This window comes from Urocitellus parryii, chromosome 4 (assembly GCF_045843805.1).
Source record: "Urocitellus parryii isolate mUroPar1 chromosome 4, mUroPar1.hap1, whole genome shotgun sequence".
NCBI classification, from domain to species: Eukaryota; Metazoa; Chordata; class Mammalia; order Rodentia; family Sciuridae; genus Urocitellus; species Urocitellus parryii.
Window position 1 is genome coordinate 206,890,991 of NC_135534.1, and position 13,332 is coordinate 206,904,322.

Consider the following 13,332-nt stretch of genomic DNA (forward strand, 5'->3'; position numbering starts at 1 on the left):
AGGAATTAAATTTGAGGGGTGCTCTATTACTGAGCCACATCTCCAGCCCTTTTTGGTTTTAATTTTGAGACAGAGTCTTGCTGAGTTGTTGAGGGTCTAAGTTGCTGAGGCTGGCCTTGAACATATGATCCTCCTGCCTCAGCCTCTCAAGTAGCTGGGACTACAGGCCTGTGCCACTGTGCCTAGTTAGGGCAAGCTTCTTACAAGGCCAGTCCTGTGTCTGCAGCACTGCTCGGCAGAAGGGAGAGGCAGGGCTCACATGGCTCTGCTCCTTCCTCTATAGTGACAGGGCTGGGTATCGTCCTCACGTCTGGGCTCTGTAGACCAGGACAACATGCAGGAGTCCAGGCCTGGCCTCTCCTTTTTCTTTTCAATGGTGGGAACGGAACCTAGGGCCTCCCACGTGTGAGGCAAGTGCTCTCCCACTGAGTCACTTCTCCAGCCCTAAGTTTTCCTAATCAGCCGGTGCATCCTGGGCAGGGGTTCTGTTTTACCAATGATGCACAGGGGTGGGGAGGGCTCCCGGATGGCAGGCAGGCTGTGTAGCTCTGCTGTGGTTTCTCTCACAGCACTCTCAAGAGTGCCGTCATTAGGGCTTCAGGAGGCTCTGTAATGCCCAAGACACTTTCTAGAAGCAGTAAGAGAGGGGACAGTCCACTGCCTCCTGGAATCCACTCCTGCTGGGAACCCAACAGCCCTCGCCAAGTGTCCACACCTTGCCTGGCCCAGGTCTTTCTGCTGGAGACACTTCAAGGTCACATTTTCCTCAATCTCTTTTGCTCCTGCTTTGTGGAGCTGGACTGTGAAGTCCTTACCTCTTGCTTGAGTGTCAGCCTGGCCATAATTTCGTTGTGGTCAATAAGGGACAGCTCATCTACTTCCTCCTCCGACTGAGCTGACTCCAGAGTGTCAGGTGACTTTGGGGACCTGGAAAGAGAAGTGGTTGGTGCTTAAAACAGGCCCTGGGCTCCCTGACACCCAGAGGCCGAGACAGCGCTGGCCTGGGCTCGAGGTCAGAACTATTCCTACTTCTGCTACCAAAAGCTGTGTGGTCTTGAACCTTTCCTGTTCCCTCTGGGTGTCTCACAGAAGGGCTTAGCTGGGATTAAGAGGAGCTCCTGAACTGTCTGTGTGAGTGATGCTGCAGCCCTTCTCTGCAAAGGCCACCGAGACCCAGTCAGTACATGAGGAACAGTGAGAGGGCCAGCAGGACAGGAGAGGAGGCGGTATCGCCCCATACCACCCTCCAAGTCCTTCCTGAGGACTCACTCTGTTGGTCCCTTTGTTCGGCAATAAGAAAAAAGCTGTGCCCGAGTAGATATGGCCCCTTTTCCCCAGGTGCTCGGTCTAGCCGAAGACACTCTGACACAGGCAGTCACAGCAGCACAATGAGGGGAAGCTCAGGAGTGTGCAAGAAGAGTGAGGGGAAGGGGGGGCCTGGCTTGAAGGTCAGGAAGTTCCCTGTGGAGGGACAGATAGACCGAGACCTGAAGCACTGAACAGGAGCTGGCGGCTGAGGCACCGGGAGCAGGGACATCCCCACAGAGGGAATGTGGAGGCCACTGCGGCCGTGGGGGGAGCACAGCATGTCTGTAGACAGCCATCTTTGCCCTGGTGCCTTATCTGGATGGAGCCTTGGAGGCACTGGCCTGACTCGTGGTCACAGGTCACAGCTTTTACCCTAAGGGCTCAGACACGGGAAATATGTGACTCTAGAGGGTAGAACAAGGCAGGCTTGGGAAGAACCCCTCTGCTGCCTGCCTTCCAGGCTCCAGGCTGTGGATGGCCTCATGAAGGGCCATCTTAGCGGCTGCTTCTGGACTCGGTGTGACCTACTCTTCTGCAAGGACCATCTCAGCTCTGAAAGTAAATCCGCTGGTCCAATGAAGTAGGTGAGAGAACTCACAAGCTGCTTTGCTTCTAAGTGCTAAGCTAGAAAACCACCATTCCTTGCTGAAGCCAGCCTGGGAAGCTAATCTGCTAGGACCACCTAGGACTCCAGGGTAGATGGTCCTTGGCCGTAAAAGGGAGGAAAAACTTGAACAGATGGAATGTGTCATGATAGAGGTGACATCAACATAAGGCTGCAGGCAGGATGCAGCCCATTTGTTCCCAGAAGTGCTGGAGAAACTGACTACATGTCCTAAGCCTGGTTGGGCTTAGCTTCTGCTAACACTGAAAATGTTCCGAAAGAGAAAGAAATAGCTAAATAGACTGCATGACTCTTGACTTATCTTAGTTATGAAAATTTGGGAGAATGGGGGAACTGGAACATGATTTGCCTATCATGAAGACATGAGGGAATTTACTGGCAATTTTCTTAGAGTGATAATGATATTATAATCAGGACGTTTTTGGAGGCCAGAGTCACAGCTTCTGTAGCTTCCTTCAGCATGGTTTAGCAACACAATACACACACATAGGTCTAGCAATGTTCACAAAAACAAGTCTGTGGGTGGCAGGGGTGGAGGCCTTTCATGCTCCCAGGGGACCTCAACTTGGAAAAAAAAAAAAACCACTAAGGAAGGTTGGCCTGAGATTTAAAAAAGAAAAGGCAAGACTATCGTGGGTACTTTGGAAGGTGGATGGCCTAGAGCAGCCAGGAAGGAATGGCAGACTCCAGGGGAGCACCTTTGAGGTTATCAGTGATTTTTTCCATTTTCTTGCAGTTTCTACCAGAAGCATGTATTATTTTGAGAGCCAGACAAAGAAATACCTTCAATACGAAACACAAGCAGGCCTGGTGGGCTGGCTGCAGGAAGTGCAGGCAGGCTTTACCAAGTGGCCACTCTGCTCTAGGCACCTGGCTCACTTCCTACCTCTCACCACCATCTCTGCTGTCCTTCCCAGGGGCACTGCCAATGGCTGAGGGATCTCTGGAATGTCCGTCTTTCCCAGCTGGCGATTCCTACAAAGAGAAGTGAGTGTTGGGGTTTAGAATGTGGCCTGCTCCAGGGGCAATCTGTCTGCCCAGCACTCCCACCTGCAAGTGGTTTTGAAGTGCAAGTTCCTATGGAGGAATATAAGGTGGGAACAAGTTAATGCTGAATGCAGTTAATTACAAGACACATGGGCCCTCTTGAGACTAGCATCCTGCCTCAGGAGAGTGGAGGTGCATGCTTTGTAACATATCAGCTGCTGGGCAGATGAAGCCACCTTAATGCCCGCCTGGAGAGAGAGGACCTTCTTAGCAGCTGCCTCTCAGAGCACACTGGACACTGGGCAGAGGGCTCTGCACACACTCTTCTTCCGCCCTATCAATGACCTAATGCTACCCTCTTCTCTCACGTGTAGAAACAAAGGCTAGGGAACAAGGGCCTGACTGTACACAGATTGAAAATGGCAGAGCCTAGATGGAGCCCAGAGCTGTCTATCTCCAGAGCCTGTGCCCTAGGCCACTGGGTCCCAACACTGTGCTGTAAAACTTAGAGAGTTTTTAGGGATGTGATGCTCAACAAGTGATACTCCCCAAAAGTCTAGCTGCTCAAACATTGTGTGACTATCCCCAGCAGACTTGCTGTTGCCCTGCTCAGTGACACCATGGCTCTACAACATCCCTGGCTGCCACCAAGGCTACAACGGAGAACTGGGACTGTGTTAACACAGGCGACATCACCAGGAGGGTGCTTTAAGGTGAGGGAAGTCAGGATGGTCCTGGTGGCACAAGTAACCAGAGGGGACAGGTGAGAAAGACACAGCAGCTCACTCCACAGTCAAGGTCAAAGCCCCTGGGTGTAAAGATCCCTCAGTGCTCTTTGATTTGCTGAGGACATCTCGATCCCTAAGGTCCCACAGCAGACTACCCCAAGGGAGTGACCATGCTCTCCAGGGCTGGGCTGCCCTCATGGTGGTCACTGACACAACTCTGATGGAACCTGTCTCACTCAGGCTCATGGGGACAGTGGCTTCTGAAGCTTCTGGACTTGCTCATTTTCATGAAGCCAAACTTGGAAAACTGACACTCAACAAACAGAACCAGTGCACTTTGACTGTCAAGAGCTGGGACAGCAACACGAGAGTGACGGTGGCCAGGACTCCCAGGGACACTTCCTCAGGAGCAGCTAGGTAGGAGCAAAGCATGCTGGGAAGAAGAGGAGGGAGGGTCAGAAAGGCTGAGTGGGAGAAGCAGCCCTCCTACTGGGGCAGGACAGAAGATGGAGCTCACGACTAGAAGGAGGGATGGAAAGAAATCCCACAGAAAGCGACTTGCAGCCAGGGCCCACACCAGGCTGCTTCTGGAGATTTCTGGAAGACACACCTGGCCAGGCTCTGAAAAGCACCACACCCACTGAAGCAGGCGAAGGTGAAGACCTGCACCTAGAAGCTGCAACCTCTCCCTGGCTAAACCAGCTTTCCGCAGGCCTGCAGGGCTCAGCCAGACAGAAGCAGGTGCAAGGGAGGTGGCCTGGGGGGCGGGAGCCAGCCCCACCAGGCTGGGCCACATGCACGAGGCCACCGTCCGAGGCTACTTACTCCTCGAGAGGGAGCCAGCTCCTCGCTGCTCTGGCCAGAGGAATACAGACTGACATATTCACCCTCACCAGCTTCCTCACTGGCGTTTTCGCTCTGGGGGAGACAGGATGAGAGGAGAGACGATCGGCAGGCCCTCCAGCCAGTCCTTGGCTCAGAGGGCAGCCAGCAGGTCTGGCCTGGACCTGGATGCTCCTTTTACAAGAAAGACCCAGAGCTGTGCTCTACTCTTTCTGGGAAGTGCTTCCCCAGGGTCAGAGGATGAAGCTGCTTTTGCCAACTCTTGTCTCTGGGCTTGTGGGGACCCTAGTTTTGGCTGGATCTTCCCCACAGGTGTCGAGGGCCATCCTGGGAATGGCCTTGGAAAGGTAGCCTCCAAAGGCAGGGAAAGAAGCAACATGTTTGACAACTTAAGGCTGGAAGAAGAGGAAGCCTCCTGTGGAAGCCTCTCTGCCCCTCCACCTGCCCCCTCCCACCTGCCCTCCAGCCTGAAAGGAAGCTCTGCCCAGGTTAGAGAGGAAGCACTAGGGCCATCCACAGTAAACGAGGCCTCTCCCTGGCACCTCCTGGATCTCTTGACACTTCCTACTTCCAGAGGGGTCTGTGCCTTTCTCTTCAAACAGAATGCCAGTTATCTATCTTATCCTTACCACAAGTTACTGCCTTTATTTTATTTTTATTTTTGGTACCAGGGATTAAACTCAGGGGCACTCAGCCACTGAGCCACATCCCCAGCCCTATTTTGTATTTTATTTAGACACAGGGTTTCAATGAGTTGCTTAGTGCCTCGCTTTTTGCTGAGGCTGGTTTTGAACTTGCGATCCTCTTGTCTCAGCCTCCCGAGCCATTGGGATCACAGGTATGCACCACCCCACCAGGCATTACTGACCATTACACTAGTCCACGAGGGGAAACCAGGTTCCTAGCTGGATGGTAATGTTGTATAAGAGCCTTGATTTCTGTTCTGAAGCAGACGGGCTGCTATTGCACCCAGACCTTCTGTGGCTGTCAATCCAGCTGGGTGCCAGCAGGCACACCCCAGCAGCAGGCTGAACTGCTGGTGAGGAGCAGCGACACTACTTCCTACCACCGCGCAACCCCACGTGCAGCCACGGGCGTGCTGAGTTCTCACCGAGTCAGCGCAAGAGGTTTCGGAAGGAAGGCAGACAGTGTTCCCATGAAAGCTGCTCTCCTGAGAGGATGAGAGAGGCCCGGCCATGGTGCTGGGAGGTGGACCGGCTGCGGCAGGCACCGCCAAGTCCGAGCTCTGAGACGGGTGGACAGGTGGGAAATGCGGAGAGGAAGAGGAGGTAGGCGGAAGGAAAGGTTGGACGGAAGCCTGGTGGTGAGGCACGAAGTCCTGGGAGTAGGACCTAAACACGGATTTGTACTACAGAATCAAAGCAGAAAACAAACACAAAAACGAGAATACGGGAAGGAGAAGACAGACAAGAGAAGAAGTCATTAGATTAGCTGGCTGCACGGCGGCAGGTGTTCTCACCAACTCCACCTACCAGGGCCAGCGCGCCAGGCCAACTCCTGCGTCCTCCAGCTCTGAGGCCCCGCACCCCTCACTGCTCCCCAGAGAGGGCCCTTGGGGCTGAGGACTGACCAGAATGGTCCTCTGTGTCCGAGCGGTAGGCCCCCCCCCATTCCCTCAAGGACAGCAAATCCCACTCAGCATGCAGATGGCCACGCATTCCTCTGCGGCAGGAAATTAAAGCTATACAACCCAGCCCAACACCTTTGAGTGCTTCCAGGAACTGGGGGGCTGAATTCCATGCTGAACTGTATGTATCCATGGTGAATCTTTCAGACAAACCCCTTTGATTTATCCCTTAAAAGAAAATTCTGCAACCTTTTAAACATTGTCATCCACCTAAAGCCCTGCTAGAATGGAAGGGTGTGAGTAAGCCTTGAGTGGCTAGAAGCCTGCTGCTGAGGGGGCCAAAATGTTGGTGCGCTCACTTCCCTTCCGAGGCAGCCTCGTCTTCCCCTTTTCTTCCACTGCCTTGTTTTTAGGCAAACGCAGCAATCTCACAGCACTTCCCACGCCACCCCAACTCTCATCAGACAGAAGAGCCAGACAGCAGACTGAGGAGCACCTCCACGTGTCCCCAGCTTCAGGTCTAATGAGCACTCCCCAAGGCCGGGATCTAGCCACCAAGCTGAGAACCTGATGATGTTGACATGCCCAGCAGAGACCTGCCAATGCGTGCTGACCCCCATGGGGACTAGGAGAGCAGTGATGGGAGGGACGGTGCCTTAAGTTTTCGCCCACCACACACGCCAACACAAAGGTGTATATTGCCCCTCTGCACTTGCTGTGGCCCGGGACTTTTGGAACCCATGGAAATCTGTGCGTGCTGCACACGCTGGCCTTGCCTGCAGTCCAAGACAGGAGGATCATAAGTTCAAGGTCAGCCTCAGCAACTCAGAGAGACCCTGTCTCAAAGTCAAAACAAATAAAAATGGTTGAGGATGAAACTCAGTGGTAAAGTGCCTCTGAGTTCAATTCCCAATACCAAAATAAACAAATAAATAAAAAGGATGGGGGTAAAGTGCCCCTGGGCTCAATCCCCAGTACAAAAAGAAACAAACAAAATCCCCCTAAACAAAAACAAACCATGGAAATCAGGGAAAGGAAGAAGAGACAAAGGTGTAGACTAACAGGAGGTCGAAACTCTTATGTCCCTCAGTGGCTGTGCCAAGCTCCCCTTCAGCTTGGATGGAGCTGCAGCAACGTGAGGTGGATAGTCCGTCCTCTATCCACCGTGGCAGCCCACCCGGTCATGCTCATCACAGCTTAAAGCTCTTCCTGTCCTCACCCTCAGGGAGGCCATGACCCTCTTGCCCTATGAGCTCCAAGGCTCTTGGTTTGTGTTGGCCCTGGGACGCCTGCCCTAGGGACCCACACATTTCACTTCCCTATCTAATTCACCAACTCAAGGCTAGCCCTTGGCCATGGTTAAGCAAATTAGTGGAAGTGCTGTGCAAGTTCTGACCAACCAATGCCAGACACCCCGACTCCTGTGGCCAGTGAAGCTCCATCCACATGCACCCACCTAGAGAAACAGAGCAGAGGCCCAGCTTCTCACCGAGGCTATTGACTCTCGCCCTGAGCCACAGCAGTGCCACACTCCCCTGAACCCTCCAGCAGCGTGTGGGTGGCTCCATAGGCCTGGGGACTCTGGGTTTTCCTGTTTCTCTGGCTGGGGTGTATAGTGTGGGAGGCTGCTCTGCAGGGACCCTGAAGGACTCTCAGGCTGTGGCTTTGTCTCCTGCAGAGCTGGGTTCTCAGTTCTGTCGGCTGCTCCCTCTCCAGAGACTGGTGCGGCCTCCAGTCAGCAGGTACCTCTATGCAGCCACAGATCCACCTACTTGCTACCACCTGGTTTAAGAGTTACCCCCAGGCAGACTCTTCCTGGAGTCCAGGGCAGCTCTCAGTGATGCCCTACCCTCACACCCATGGGCCTCACACCAAGCACCCAGACAGGAAGTGCCCTGTAGAAACAGCCCTGGCTCACAGACACAAATGGCTTTCATGCAGCCTCAAAGACCTCACACTCAGGAAGCGGCTTCCAAGTGGATTACTGGGTGTGTGCGACAAGATTTGATATGGCAAGTTCAGGGTGGACTTCCACATGGACTTCTGGGAGAGGTACAGGGAACAGCTGGATGCCAGTCCTCAAGTCACCTAGGCATGGCTTGACCCCTTATCACCTTCCCACCTGTGACCTTGGGCAAGGGATTTAAGTTCATCTTTAAAATGGGGATGAAAATTGCAGCACTTCAGTCTGTGGCCATTCAATAAAGGAATGTCCTGTCCTGCCCTCCAAATACCAGCATAGGAGCTACTATAAATCACAGGGTGAGCATTACAGAGCAGCCTGACACATATTTGCTAGATGAACAAACACTCAGAAACTGATTCTATTATTAACATGCCAAGGCCATGGCTGACCAGCAGCAGTGCCTCAGCTGTGAGTGTGCAAGGTAAGGAAAAAGCTTTGCCACTCGCCTGGGCTCAGACCAGGAACAGAGGGAAGGAGGCTCAGGGATGTCACCAGGGAGGAAGGAGAAGAGTGGAGAGATGGCATTTCTAGGACAAAGGGGCCTGGATGCCCTCTCTCCCCAGCTTGTATTCTGGCATTCCAGCTATGTGTTCGTGCTGGACAAGAGCCAGGCCTGAACGATACTGGACCTTGGCAGCGGGAGGTGCCAGGGAAGGCTCCTGAATCATCATGAAGTGCATCATGGTTTCTTCACAGTTCTGAAGATGCCATGAGGCATGCTGGGGCTCAGAGTCACACCATTTTCAACAAGTCCGGGTTTCTATCATTTCCCTAGAGAAATACTTCCAGTCCCTTTGAGATTGTGCTCATTCCTAGGGCAGGGTGGGTAGGGACGGCCACTCTGTACCACGCCACTCAGCCCCAGCCTGGAGGCTATTTTTGGCTAGTGCCTGGCTGTACTTTTGACAAGCTGCTGCTCTCTGTGCTGCTGGAATTTTTATTTATAGCAAAAGTGACACCATTTGGGCTGAAGATTCTAGAATACAAGGTGCTCCTGTCTGGCCCCTACAAACTTTTGCAGGAGATCTGGGGGTGCTAAGGTAAGTAAGCAGGTAGGTTAGGGATGCAGTCAGTCAAAATGACAGCAAGTCTGGGCACGGTGGCGCAGGCCTGTATTTTGCAGTGAGTCAGTCAGGAGGATCACGAGTTCAAAGCCAGCCTCAGCAACTTAGTAAGGCCATCTCAAAACAAAAAATAAAAAAGGGCTGGAGGTGTAGCTCTTTGGCAGCATACCGCTGGGTTCATTCCCCAGCACCAAGAAAACAAAACTAGCAAGGACCATTGAGGATAAGGACTGTCACCCTCACTGAATACATCCTGCTGGGCAGATGAGAAGCCAAGAGTTTTATATGAATCTTCTCATTTAACATGCAGGAACTGCTATTGTGATCCTTATAATGAAGAAATTGAGACCACACACCTAATAACTCACAGCTAGCAAGAGGTGGTGCTGGGCTGGCCTGTACCACATTCAGAGGTTCATTCTGGGCACATGACCAGACCTTGCCTCAACCCCCTACAGGATACAGCCCGCTGACTGCTTGGATCCTGAGTGCTGTGTGCTGCCGAGTGCGGGAAAGGCAGCGATCCAGGGGTGCAGAGTGGGTCTGGGCTAGTGTTCCAGGGCAGACCGGAAAGGTGGAGGCAGAGCCAGCTCTTCTGAGAAAACAAACCTGGGAGTGCTCCTAAGTTGTTAAGTGAAAAAGAAGGTAGGGGCTGAGGGACAGCCTTCGATGCTCACTGTGAACAGTGTGTGAAGGTGGAGCCAACTGAAGCTGGTAGGCATCAGTTTCCTCTGCACTTTAGTCCTAGCATGAAAAAGGACAGGGATGGGCCGTGGTTGCCTTGGCAAAAAAGCAAAGCAGGAAAATTTACCTCCAAGTGAAAGTTCCTGAGTCCTCAATGCAACAGCCACTCCATTTAATTCCCAATGTTTAGGAAACCCCAGGTGTTAGGGAAGGCAGCCTTGCACCTGGGAGGTAGGGCTGGAGCAGAGGCCCAGGGACCTTGGCTAAGTGCTGCTTTGCAGGTACTTGAGCGCCTAGCCTTGCAGAGCTTCAGCTCTACCAGCAGTAGGGAAAGTGCTTTGCCACTGAATGGACTCCCTGTGCAGGTGAGCGCTAGGGAAGAGAAGCTGCCAGAGACTGGGTGCTGCTTGGTGAGCTGTAGCTCACCAAGGCTCAGGACATCAGTGCCTTTGGATGCACAAAACAGAGGAGCTATTGGACAGCTGCTTTTCAGGCTTACAATTTTAATCCCTTGTTTGTGAGAAAACACACCCAGGAGAAGCTACTTTCCAGTGTGCCATGGGCTCTCCCTGTGAATTGCCAGGCACCACTGTCAGCACTGTCCCTGGCTCAGAGCATACTCCCTTCAACAGGGCTCTCCAATAGCATGACTTGTTCTCAAAGGGAACATCAGACCAGTGTCTCCCCAGGCGCTCTGCAGAGTTGCCTGGGGAGACACTGGTCTGATGTGTTCTTATGGAGATGGCATGTGATCATTCCTAGGAGAGACAGTCCTTACACCATGTGGCTACCTGGAAGGAACAGCTCTGCCATTTCCTTTTCTCATTCCTGGTCCCAACCAGCAGATTACAAAAGTCATCATGTGGGTCCACCTTGGGCCCAAAGGCAATACCCTTCTTTATAAAATGATCACATTTTATGTAATGACAGAGGATGAGCTTCCAAAGAAAATGGCAAACTGTGAGGCAGATGTCGCAAGCTCCAGGGCCCAAGGTCTCTCACAGGCTGCTTATCTTGCACCCAGCAAGGAGGGCACTTGGGGATGCTTTTGTGTGGGAATGATATCTGCACTAGCCAGGTGGCATTAGCATGTCAGGCCCAAAAGACACCCTCTTCCTGTTGGAACAAACACCTTAGTGGATTAGGATGCGACAACAAAAATGTCATGCTTGTGAGGGTTTTGGGTAGTAAAGTGGCAAATGCAGAAGTAACATGTCCCTGCAATGTCACAGAGCTCCCTTGAGAGATGCATCCTTGCCGAAGGGCCCTTGACAGTTATCCTCCTGCAAACCTCAGGGCACTTGAGGGTGCTCTGTGTGTTCACCAAGTACTGATCTGAGAGCATCAACTCTAGAGGAAATTTAATTCAGATTAAAATAGGATCCAAATGCAGTCTAGCCATCTAATGGGACTACTTTTAACACACTTTGGAGTTCAGCAGCATGACAGGAGCTCTCACTTACTTATGCACAGAAGTCTACTTAGAGCCTTAGCTACCCTCCGTGAAGTGTCAGAACATGGTAGAGAAACAAGGCCCTCAATGTCCCTTTTCAGTCTGTCTCCTGTTCCATCTTCATCTCCCCACTTCCTGTTTGGCTTAGACCAGTTGGTATTCCCATGATCTTTAGGATGGTTGCTAAGTGAATTCTCAGGGATGGTCATGGCCAGGAGGTTGGGGCGGGGGGGCGGGTACAGCAAGTGTGCAAGAGACATGGATGCACTGGGAGTGTCAGGAGCCGGCCTGGCTGGAAAGGCTGCCTCACAGTGAGGAGACAGCCAGGGCAGAGGCTCAGCCTTCTGAGAGTGTATGTGTGCTGCAGTACAAACACCTGGCTCCCCCATCTCAGGAGGGTGACTGCTGTACCTAGACAGGTACCAGCTGCTACCCAGGCCCTATAAAAACCTGAGGTCCTCACATGACACACCTTCCACTTTCTCATCCCAAAGATTCTTTTTAAACAAATAACAGTTATTTTGGGATATCAAATACCCTCTTGAAACGGGGATGGGGGGCAGTTTTACTCATGAGGACCCATCTGGCAGTCAAGATGGAAAAGAAACATGGCAGACCGCTGGAACACCCATCACTTTCTGCTAGCAAAGGAAGGAGGCATAAGAGGACAGCAAGAGATGCAGGAATACTGCAAGGCCTGGAGAGCACTGGCCACCCTGTGGTCCCTGAGACTCAATGATATCCTGGTCAAGGGAGACAAGAACATGGACCAAGCCCCAAACTTCCAAGATTGCACAACCAGAGTTCAGAATAGGGAAAGGGCAGGTAGAGGAGACGGCTGGGAAACAGGATGTGGAGGGAATGGGTGAGGTGGAAATGGCAGACAGCTCAGGAGGCAAGAGCCCAGATAGCCCTGGAGGGAGAATCTGGGACAGGGCGAGGGCAGAAGGCTCAGCAGCAGTGCTGCCTCTGGGAGGGGCAGCTTCTCCAGCCCCTGGGCCCCAGGAGACCTCGCCTGCTTCTCTCCACCTTCCTTAACTGCCTCTGTCACCCTCCCCAATGCCTTTCTCCTGTCGGTTAGTTTTAGTGCTCCTGCATGAGGACATGCAGAAGATTTAGATTTGGTCTGTGCTGCTGCTCAGACCTCCAAGGACTATGGCCCTTATCAGAAAAGAAAGGGCATCTGTGAGCCAGGAGCTAACACTCCACTGACTGAGGGAACTTGTGGGTGGGGCTGAGGCGGAGGGGAAGACGGGGTGCTGCCCAGGAGCAAGAACTACAGCCTGCCTCGAGCCCGACCTGCAGGCCTGGGTCACATTAAAGACTGGCCTGAGCCCATGGGCCATGCAGCAAGCTCAGTAAGTAGGTGGCGCCCGAGGTGGGCAACTGGCTCTTCCCAGTGGAGGATGGGAGGCTGGAACTGCCCCAGCCCCTCTGACCTCTCTCCTACAACCTCAATCCCTGGGAGCTTGCACTAGGGATGACCCTCCACCCTTGAGGCAGGCTCTTGGCTTGGACACAATTGGCTGACTTCCCTGCCCTTCAACTCCCTGAAACCAAGTGTCCTTCAAGTTGTAGTTCCAGCCCCACCCCATGAGGTGCTGTCACCCTGACCTGCCCCCTCTGTGAGTCCCACACCACTGCTTACACTTTGCCAGAACCCAAGCCTGTCTGTTCAGCCTGCTGGATTGCAAGCTCCTCTTGGGCATGGGACCATCCGTTTTCACCCCTCTTGCAATTTTTGGGGACATCCCAGTGTGCTGGCTAAACCTCTCTCGGGGTCCTGGGGAAGAGTACACAGGAACACTCCTTCAGCTCCCACTTCAGCACATCATCCAATGCAGGTTTACTGCGCTACAAGTTCCCCTGGCAAGAGGGTTTCAAAGTTAGAATGAATGTTTTAGTAGAAGGTACAGGTCACTGCACCAAGAACCATGACAGGTCCCTCCAGGTTGGACAACTGTTGCATTCCCAGGGTGTCCCCCTGAATTCTATGCTGGACTGACACAGGCCCAGGAACATGGGCTGAACAGGGACCAAGGGCTGCTCCGACCGTGAGGTGAAACCTCACGCCTGGGCTCATGTT

At 52.9% G+C, this 13,332-nt stretch overlaps 1 protein-coding gene across 14 annotated transcripts in view; it reads right to left on the bottom strand.

Annotated features, from left to right (window-relative positions):
- Positions 1-13,332, bottom strand: part of Rapgef1 (Rap guanine nucleotide exchange factor 1) — a 128,189-nt gene that overhangs the window by 14,419 nt on the left and 100,438 nt on the right. For 9 of the 14 annotated variants that reach the window (XM_026386570.2, XM_077797162.1, XM_026386574.2 and 6 more), the window contains 4 exons: positions 5,603-5,860; positions 4,474-4,566; positions 2,820-2,908; positions 816-927 (listed from right to left, as the gene is read on the bottom strand). In XM_026386570.2, coding sequence (XP_026242355.2) covers positions 816-927; positions 2,820-2,908; positions 4,474-4,566; positions 5,603-5,860 — 552 coding nt within the window. The remainder of the gene's footprint in view (positions 1-815; positions 928-2,819; positions 2,909-4,473; positions 4,567-5,602; positions 5,861-13,332) is intronic. The other 5 variants (XM_077797163.1, XM_026386582.2, XM_026386581.2 and 2 more) reach the window with 2 other exon arrangements.